General features: G+C 35.6%; 1 protein-coding gene across 4 annotated transcripts in view; it reads left to right on the plus strand.

Annotated features, from left to right (window-relative positions):
- The window catches only part of PDE7A (phosphodiesterase 7A), a 126,451-nt gene that overhangs the window by 45,544 nt on the left and 70,134 nt on the right, over positions 1–10,773 (plus strand). The window contains exon 1 of one of the 4 annotated variants that reach the window (XM_017870787.1): positions 6,640–6,851. The exons of the other annotated variants lie outside the window; for them this stretch is intronic. Coding sequence (XP_017726276.1) covers positions 6,792–6,851 — 60 coding nt within the window. The 5' untranslated portion in view covers positions 6,640–6,791. Of the gene's footprint in view, positions 1–6,639; positions 6,852–10,773 lie in introns of those variants that run through there. 4 annotated transcript variants of the gene reach the window in all.

Raw genomic sequence — 10,773 nt, forward strand, 5'->3', positions numbered from 1 at the left:
TTCTCACAGCTCCCTCCTCTCTGGCATTCAGCCCTACAAATTCCAGGTACCTCAGCCTCCCTGAGCTGCAGTCTCTGTCTCCTTAGCTTTGTGAGACCTCTGCGCTCTGCAGGATTGCTCTGCCTTGCTTTCAGGTTGGGCCACTACCTATAGGAAGGAGCCTGGGCAATGTTAGGGCTTACCTTGGTTTTTTCCATTCTCTCAGGGATCAAAGTCCTGCAGTACTTGCTCTCTGACATCTGAAAACAATGTTTCATGTATCTCATATTGAAAACTTAACTTTTTAGTTGTTTATATAATGGGAGAGCTAGTCCATCCAGTACCAGTTACCTTATAATTTATTGAACCTTGTTTATGTTTTTCATTGGCGAAGATTTAGCTCACCTCTGATAATTTGCACATGTTGCTTTTTCTGCCTGGGGCTCTTTTCCCCACTGCCTGTACCTAACAAGCTCTTCCTATTCATCATTTTTAAGGATGAAATTACATTGTGGCATTTTTCCTGGTAGTCTTCTTTGATGTTACCAGATCCTGGGTTAATTGTCCTACTTGGTACTTATAGTACTCTAGATTTACATGTAATTGTAATTACTTGTTGTTATGCTGATTGTTTGTAGCCCACACAAAAACCTAAGCTGTGTAAGGGCAAGGACTGTGTCTCATTCACATTATTTCCCTTGTGCCTAACACAGTGAAGATCTCAATCTCTGTGTGTGTCTCTCTCTTTTGCAGTGTTACATGTGGAGATGAAGAAGTACTATTCAATTCAAAGTGCCTCAAGTATACTTAAGAAAATTTTTGGACTTCTACTCTGGTTTGGAGAGGGAGGCAATTATGGACAGTTGTCATTCATTTATTCAGAAGCCTTCTTTTAAAATGTATCCTATTTCTGCCAAGATTGGTGTTTTTCTCCTTAATGTCTATGTTATAATTTATATTTGCCTACAAGTATTGGTCTGTTTATAATACTACTTATAGGTGAAGTTTTTTGTTATCCCTCACCTACAAATCAGTCTCATTAAAAAAAGTATCTTTCAAGATAAACACTGTAACCACTTAGTTGCCATAGTAGTTTTGAGAAAGTTAATGTGGCCTGGTCTTTTGGGGTGTGGTGGAGGATGCACTGTCCCATTGAGGAGACTTTGATAACAGTAGCTTTCTTAGAAAGACTTCTTTCATTATTAAATTGAAGAAGATACATCCATGATGTGCTAATCTTATTTATCTTTTGTCTATGGAAAAAGAATGTTTCCATTTTTCATTTCACAGAGTTGTGAGTGATAGCATTTTCAGATGACTAGTACAAAAATTTGTCATGATTTGGTTCAAGTTTGCCTTAAGTTTAAAATTTAAAATTAAAATTGTTGGCCTATAAGCACTTATGAGCTGTCAGTTACAGTACTGTAGAGCCTTAGAATTGGCAGAGACCTTGAAAGTCATTTGTTCAAGCCTACCCGAAAAGCCCCTGAACAGAGACTAGTTTGAGGCAGATCCTAACATGATTTTAATTGTAGAAAGTTGTAATAAACTCTAGAAAGTTCTTAGGAAGTAAGAGTCAAATTCTGTTTTTAACAAACTTGTGCCCATGGTCGTACTTCTGCCTTATGTAATTTCCCAAAATAAAGGTAAACTTCTCCTTAGGTTATTTTACATCACAGCAGTTTAACACCTATTCTGTCCTTCTTTTTGTTTCTTTGCCTGAAGCTTCAGTTGTAAAACTATTCCTTGTATTATATCCCTGTCGACATTAAAATATGTCATGTAATCATGTATCATCTGCAGTGGTATTCAGAACTGAATTCATTCTTCTTATGTGACCTGTATTGATAGTGGAGCATCCTTGATTTGGAAACGTACCTGATCTCATTGTCTCTCTTAAGATTGTCTTCACTTATTGTCTCTCATTAATTTAGAATTTAAACATCTTAGCCTTTTTTTAAGAAAACTTTTAAAACTTATTTTCATTGTTTTATAGGTATGCAATTTATTTTATATCAAATGCAGACAATTTTTAAAATTTTTTGAAATTCAGCATACTGACATACCTTTAATTTTTTTTTAATTTTGTAATTCAGCATGCTGATATACCTTTTGTTTTATATGCAGATTTGCTATGTGTTTTTCTGATCTACATGCCAGTAAATAAACTGTGGAACAAGACAAGATCCAATGAAGAGTCCTGTTGGTTACTTCTAGAATTCTTCCACTAGTTTGAAGAATTAGGTGGGAAAGTATTTCCGCCCAAATACATTATCTCTGGGTGTGTTTGTTCAGCTAGGAATGTGCCTAATTGTAGCATGGGGCTCTGTTTGTCTGTTTGGTTCTTAAGAATGTCACCAGAGACTTTCTAAGTGCTTTTAGTATCATAAGATGATGTTTTCTGGGACCTGAAGGCTTGAATTATTGGTAAAGTGTCAAGGTTTTTGGTTTTTTTTACTTCTTTGTACTAGGAGGAATCACATGCCGTGTTTATCAAATATTCGAATACTACGTGACAAAAAGTTCAGAGCTCTAAGTCAGTATTACAGAAAGGTCTTAATTGAATGGCAAAACTCCCATAGTACCATAGCTTTTAAGTAAGTTTTGTCAGTTATGGAAGCTTTTTTCTTAGTTTCATGTCACTTAAAATTCATACCATTTGAAGAACAATAAGCCTTTGTTTTTAGTAAAAGCAATAAACCAAAACCGTACTCTGATTTATTACTTGTTGTTAAAGTGGGCTGGAATTCAAAACGATGAGAGCACAGTTGGAGGGTTTTTACTATAGTGTTCACATATTTTCTGTCACAAATTTGGTTATAGTTTTCTGCAGACACTATATTTGTATAAAGAACTCTGTGATAGACTATTTCTGTCCATGAGATTCCAAAATTATAGACACTGATGTCAATGCAGACGAGGTTAGCCTAATTTGGGCAAGAGAGAGACATGCCGAGTCTCTGTATGGATAGCTAAAGGCTATTGCCAAGATTGACAGGTGTCCTGTGAGTGGCAGAGAGCCCCGGGGATAAAATTTTCTCTTGGATTACTTCTCTAAGAAACAATGAACAAAGTCATATTTTCTTTTCTATTGATCACACTCATAAAATAGTGAGGTCTACTTTTAACTCAGCTTTTCTGATATTAGCCTTATAAACCCCAGAAAGGTAAAAAGTTTTATACTTTCTTCTTACAGTATCAAATTCTGTTTTTGAAAATTTTAAGTGTATCCTATGCATTAATTTTTCTAGAATAGTCACCTGATTTATTTCTTTGCCATGTTTCACTAAGGATTTGAGACAACTACAAAAACAGTTAATGTAAAAGAATACATTTGTTATTAGTGTAAAAGAGGTAACTTTATAGAATGATAAATTACATGATCCAACTCTGGAAAAATAAACTTTTAGGAGAATTATCTAAGTTATAAGCATGATATTTATTGTAAAAGAGATTTTATATTAATTTGAAACAGCATTTGTTTTATTTCATCTTATTGAAATTTTTTTATTATTAAAATTTAATTATAAATCACCAAGATAAGTAGTCCTAAATGTATCTCAAAATAAGAAAAAGTTTTATAGCCATTAGGTTTATGACACTGAGAAAGTTGAGATTACTACTTTAAGAAAAACTGTGTTGCCTGAGATTTTTGTAAGATTTGAGTGATGTAAATGTGTCATTAGCAATGAAAGCTTTATGACTTTAGGCATAAACTCAGTAGCTGTTTCTGTTCTAATAGGAAATTTTCTGATCTGAGGGAGTATTGTGTCTTGATTATCTCTATATTACCGTGTCAGACATTAGTAGAAATTAGGAAGTGGATGCTGGGGGAACCATTTTAGGGAGCCAACCTATTAACTAGCACGAGAAATGAAAGCCAAGACCCTCGTCCTGCTGAGAATCGGAGAAGGTTTCTCGGGGCACTTGCAAACACAGTGCAAGTTCTCTTCATGGACCATTGTCATTGCAGTTAGGTTGAGTCAAGGTGAAGCTAGAGTGGTTAGGGCATTCTCATTTCTAGGTTTTAAATACAGTAGAATTTAATTCTGATTTAGCAAAAATTTGTTGGGAGTCCACTACGAGCTAGCTATTTGTTTATGGATACCACTTACCTCCCATGAAGGGGAGGAAAATAAGGCACAGAGAAGTGGTGATTTGCTCATGGCAGTAAAGCTGGGAAATAAATCTAGGCTTTCAACTTCAAGCCCAGTAGAGTTTTGAGATGGTATAAATAATCTAGATAGAAATTCATTTCAGTGAGACAACTTTTAGAACTGTCTTTCTTACTGCCTCTTTTTAAATCATCTCAATTATGATTTTCTAAGTATTGTACCAAAAATAGCCATCTTGTATTTGCTTTTCAAAACTTGACTCTTTTTGAGCAGTTGATTGGAAGAGAAATGTGAAGGTGGGAAGGGTAGCATCACTGGCCCAAGCATCAAGATAGTAGGCTGATTTGGAGTGGATAGCCCAGGCCAGAGTGGCAGAGAATGACCTCGAAGCCCGGGGCCCAGGCTGCACAGCCTCTTACAGATGACTGCCAGTGTTTCCCTTGAGCATTGGCCTAAGATACATACACTCTGCTGCTCTGACTCATGCCTAAGCATCCTTCAAGTTTCATTGCTAGAACCTTACTGGAAGGCAGAGTAATCAGACACCTTGACAGTCTCATATTAAAGCTAGTCTCATGGCAGAAATAAAAATGTTATCTGGATTTGTGCAAATATGAGTATTATAACTTGTTAGTTCCGTAGCAAGAAGTGAAAAGTTTATGGCCATGTATTAAGAATGGTTTCAAGTTAGGAAAATTTGGATTTACACCTATAAATTTAATTTACACCTCATTTTGACAAGCCTAGAACTGACTTCTCTTTTAAATAAGCTCTTTGTACTGAGGATTAGATAATGAAAATAATATTATTATTTGAACTATTTTAGTTCTTTTTAAATATTTTAGGATCATTTGTGTACATTGATAATCAGATGATGTTGTCTTGTCTTGGACTGCAGTCACCTCCTGGGTGTTTCTTCAGTCAGCCCAAGCTATCTTCACCTCTCTCCGGGACCTCTGCAGTGGTGGCCTGACTGCCCATCCAGCCCCTACCCACCTCCCTATACTTGACCAAAGTGATCTTTTTAAAAAGCAAAATCTGCTACAGTACTTCAGTAGATTGAAATTCAGACAAGACACTCCCAGGTGGCCCATATAGGGCCTGGCCTTTACTTCCCAGTGCCGCAGTGTCATCTGACTCCTCCTCCCTGCACTTGAGCCGCCCTGGTCTTTCTCTCTCTCAGACTTGCTTGGCTTGGTTTTGTCTCACCCTTTGGTCCTCTCGCCTGTTCTTCTGTCTGCACGATCTGTCTTCCGTCTTCACATTCTTGGGCCATCACACTTCATGTCAGGGTCATTTCAGGGATTCTGGAAGAAGTCCTTCACCTCTTAACTAGGTCAGATTCAGGTTTGCTGGCATTTCCTACCTCTGCTTCATTGCACTTTTTACAGTTACAATTTTGTGTTTATTTACATAATTTTATTAATGTTCACTCCAACCAAATTGCAAGCACCACAAGGGCAGGAACCTTGTCTGCTTTTACTCGATGCTTTTTTTTTTTTTTTTTTTTTTTTTGAGCTGGAGTCTCGCTCTGTCGCCCAGGCTGGAGTGCAGTGGCGCGATCTCGGCTCACTGCAAGCTCCGCCTCCCGGGTTCACGCCATTCTCCTGCCTCAGCCTCCTGAGTAGCTGGGACTACAGGCGCCCGCCACCGCGCCCGGCTAATTTTTTGTATTTTAGTAGAGACGGGGTTTCACCATGGTCTCGATCTCCTGACTTTGTGATCCGCCCGCCTTGGTCTCCCAAAGTGCTGGGATTACAGGCGTGAGCCACCGCGCCCGGCCTACAGGGATATCCCTGCCATCTGGTACAGAACCTGGTACATATTAGCAGCTTAATAAGTATTTGCCGAATACTTGAATGAAAGTTTCACAAAAGGCATTTTCTCAGCAGTATTATCTGCAGCCTCTTGGTTATGAAGACGGATGAATAGAAGCATACTTTGTTATTAGAAAGCTCACTTACAGCCAAGAGAACAAGATCTGTACCAAAAATATAAGTTAGATTGCAGTTAGGGCTTGAAAATAATATGTCCTTAATTATTTGAAAATGCGCTATTAGACTAGCTTTTTTTCAGTAAGTCCAAAATGAGTGAATTATAATGTTAAGAAGCACAGATAATATGACAGCCTCTAACATTCATAAAGTAACTCTATCCCTAAAAGAAATAAAAGTTGAACAAATTTCAATTAAAATTGAAAAGATGGAATAAAATGCATTAATATTTTAAAATGTCACCGGACACTGTGCTTGTGAAACCGTTCTATGTGAAAAGAATGAAGACAGTTTTAGTACTGCCACATACTTTTTGAAAGTTGTTTTAAGGCACTCTGTTAATATTAAGATTGTAGAAGTGTTTGGGGCTGGCCTGAGTCCTCTTTTGCCTACATTTTGTTAGACTGTTAGGTCAGCCCTCACTAAAGTCTTTTCCCTCCCCTCTTCCAACGTTACTTAGGCAGTTCTACCCCAACCCTGGGTTTGTGGCATGAAGCATGCGCTGGGTAAGAAGGCTGGCTGGGTAGTGCATTCCCAGAGGAGTCAGGTGATCACTGTTGGAAGGCAGCTGCTTGAGGTCCAAGGCAGTCAGTGTCCCCTCTCTTTTGCCTCGGGACAGCTGGTTATTTATCAGACTCCTAAGAAGTTTTCCTTGCTCCCTAGTAGAAGAGAGAGATTATGCAGCGGGCTTTTGATTGATCCAATGGGAATTACATTGATCTGGTGTCTGGCCTTGGTTCTTATCAAGTGGATCACCTCTAAGGTAGGCCATCTTTATTTTTAGGATGGTGACATTCATCATTATTAGTTTACATATTTGTTAGGAATTAAATAGCTCGACGATTTTCTCCGCCTTTTGCCTCAGTTTTTATTCTCTGATTAAAAGAGCTGTGAGTTTCATCTGTCGGCCAAAGCACTTAAATTTACTACTTGTAGTTTTTATTCTTATCCCACATTATTTCTTCTTAAGGGCTTTTATAGCATCTTTCCCCAATATCAAAGCAGCATTCCTCAGTGTCACTGCCTTAAAGAAGTTTTTATGACTAAAGAAGTTTAAGATTATGAAATTAAGTTATACTTTTGGTGTATATATTTTAAACATTTTCTCGGAGAAAATTTAATGACACTTGTGTATTTAAAGTGTAATGTTGAGGATTTCTAAACAATTATAAACTTTTAAAACGAAAACCACCCTCTATCATATTTTCTATTAAGGTCTTGCCACTGCTAAAATACATGCCTTAGCTATAATATATTGACGTAAATGTAGGATTACATATATGTTGTTTTTGAAGTTGAATTCTAAATGTCAGGCTTGAGAAATTCTTGATAGAATGCTAGCTAGCCATTTGCCATCTGGACAAGGGTCTAAAACTAAAATAAAAAATATTTAAATTTTACTGTTTGAAATTATTTTTTTCTATTCTTCTATAAAAATGATTATATCTTTCATCTACCACACAGCTTTTTTTCTTTCTAGATTGAGAAACTGAATTTTTAAGGGTATCACTTAACTGAGAAACAGAGCTTCTATAAAGTTAATTTTCTTTCTCAAGCAAGGTTTTAATACCTGCTATGTAATTTTCCACGTTTAAACATAACATTTTAAGCATAATTATCTCTTAAGTTGATCTTTTCTTAGTGAATATGATTGAAGAAATGTCTTAAAGAAAATAATGTATTCAGATTTTAAATCTTTGTGTTTTAAAAGTTAAGAATTAATTTTGTTGCAGTGACAGCTATTTTCTTGTTTTTAAAGGATTGGCTTGCCAAGTTATTGAATGAAGGTCAAGTTAATGTTAATAATGCATTAGTTGTCTTGTGGGTGTTTTCAGACACTTTACTTTTTTTTCCCCTCCTCTGTAGAGATGAGGTCTTATTATGTAGCCCAGGCTGATCTCAAACTCCTGGGCTCAAGCAATCCTCCTGCCTCAACTTCCCGAAGAACTGAGGCTATAGATGTGAGAAAATGCACCTGGCCTCTAGACTTTACCCTTTTAATGACCACCAAAAAATTACATTGTTTTTAAACAAAAAGAATGCTAATATTTTATTTTTTTAAAAAAATGTTGAAAAAAGGAAGAAGAATGGGAAGGCTACTATTTGGTAGATCAATGCAATATTTGAATACTTTAGCCACTCAAGTACAAACATGTTTTTCTAGCGTATGTAAGATGACTACTCTGAAAAAGCTCATTTCGCTATGTCAGAGGAAATTGACTTCACAACTTTGGCTGGGCTTCATCTTTTGCTATATTATTGTTTTTTTGCTGGTGTTGCCAAAAATTTTATTCAGTGCTCCTGTGTGTAAGCCCTTTAACCATCAGTTTATGAATCTGCAAAATGGAACTAATAAAGCCTACCTTATAGAGATCTTGTGTGGGTTAAGTGAGATTTTGTGTGAAAACACTTGGAACATTTTTTTGGCACAAGGAGCACCGCAAGTGTTAGTTAATATATTATTACTCTTACCATGTAATGGAAATGCACTTGCTTTTGCTAATAAATCATTTAGTGGAAAACTTGGAACAGAATAAAAACAATGGCACTTAAAATATCTTTGCTGGGTTTTAAAACATGTCTGTCTTTAAAAGTTATGTATTAACTAATATTGGGAACAACTTTTACACCTTTTATCATTTACCTTCAAGTCAAATCTTTTGTGGAAGCATGATTCACCCTAATTCAAGGTGAGTCTTACCAGGGCACTCAGAACTCCTGTTAGTGAGGCTGTGGGTCCTTTGGTGCTTTACAGTTTAACTTGTTTGTGCTACTGCTGTCAGTTTCTGATTAGCTCAGCCTCGCCCATGTTTTGACCTATACTAGTTTGCTTTACAAGCTGTTCCCAGGATGGCTAAATTAGAAAAGTCACGAGTAGAAGCCTCTCAGTTATTTCCATTCACTGGTGAAGTGAGGTGGGAATGTGGGTGATAGCTCTGAGAGTTTTATGACTGACAGTGTGACACAGGATTTTGATGAAATTTGTTTTACTGTTATTAAAAAGAAAATTCTAGTAGTATATGGTTTTTAAAATGATAATATTTAAAGAAATCTTTGTTACATGTGCAGCAGTCTTATATAAAAGTAGATATAATTATTTTTAAAACAACATGATTCTAACACCGAGGTCAAATTTTTATTGTTAGAACTCATAATTTATAGTTTTTTTTCCAAAATGAGTTACTGTAGATTATTCTACCTACCTACTTTAGATTATTCTACCTAGTGAGAGAGCTTAATATTCATTTTAATTTTAATTCTTAAAAAGTGGGTAGGTGAATGAATTATCACTTAGGATGTATTTGTTGATGGGTTCAGATATATATTTTAAAATCCATTCTTTAAAAACAGTTTTGGTCTCATTTGGATTTATTTCATAAAAGCTATGTCTTGTGGTTCAGTATAGCATTTAAGCTAAGTATTTGTAGACTAGCCTTACTTAAATTAGTACCTTATAATGAATAGAAAAACTTGGATATTTGGCACAGCCCTGTGTAATTTGTATCTATTTTAAAATTAAACTCTGCCTTTTTTGCTTAATAAATTAGGATTAATACAGACCCTGCATTTTAATATCTAAATTAGTGCTTCTAAAATTAGGCTAAAATGATTACCTTAATAAGTTTAGTATGCCGTGGTGTTATCTAGACTATGTGCATTACCCAGTTTTTGACTTAATAGTATTTTGTGATGTTTAACAGAGCCGATAATATTGGTCAGTCTTTCACAATCATTAATGTGTGAAGTGATACATATTTTATCTTTCTAACTAGCAACTGTTATAGTAAATACCCTTCCTACATTAAAAAAAAAACAACATAATAATAATGTCAACTCCCCTCCTAAAGAGAACTGTTAGAGATAACACCTTAAAATTTATTTTAACAAGTTATTTATCTGAGTTGTTACTGGATACTATCAAATTGATAGGTGACGACAAGTTATTACATGGTATCTGCAGTGTCATTAATTTGCTTTAGCTGATAGAAATATTTATTGCCACATATGCCCTTCCTACGCTACTAGGTTTACCCCTAGATTGGTGGTGTTGAGGAGAGACTTGTAATCTAGTAAGCTAAATATGTTGGGGAGGGGATTCGCACAGTAGCTGTGAGTGGTGCCTTTTAACAGTGGCTGTTTACTCCAGAATAAATAACATGAAACACTGCAGGAGGCTTCCTTAGGGTATTCTATTAGTGGAAGACACTTTAAGCATGATACCAGGAGTGTAGTCTATATGATTTGGTCCCTTGGGATTTAAGATCATGCTTTTCTTTGTAGTAGATTTTTATTTTACTTTTCAATTTTAATTTTATTTTGTGAATATATGATAATTACACACACTGCAAGACTCAAAAAGTACAAAGATAAACATTGAAAAGCCCCTCTCCTACCTCTGTATCCCTCAGCCTCCTTGGAGACAACCAGTGGTGATAGTTAGAATTTTATTTTTGTTTGAAATTTTTATTCCTCTTATATTTCATGAACTGTGTTTTTTTAAGGACTTGTGAAATCGTGTAAGATTTTAATTGATATTTTTCTCTTAAAAGTCAAGCATTAAGGTTATAATAACTTAATGTTCTGGGTAGTTGTTGTACACTAAATCCAAGTGAGGGCTTTAAGTAAATTTTCAATATGATAATAGTAAAAAATGTGATTTTTTTTTTTTTTTTTTTTTTTTTTTT

The sequence above is a fragment of the Rhinopithecus bieti genome, unplaced genomic scaffold (assembly GCF_001698545.2).
Source record: "Rhinopithecus bieti isolate Rb0 unplaced genomic scaffold, ASM169854v2 scaffold_5022, whole genome shotgun sequence".
NCBI lineage: Eukaryota > Metazoa > Chordata > Mammalia > Primates > Cercopithecidae > Rhinopithecus > Rhinopithecus bieti.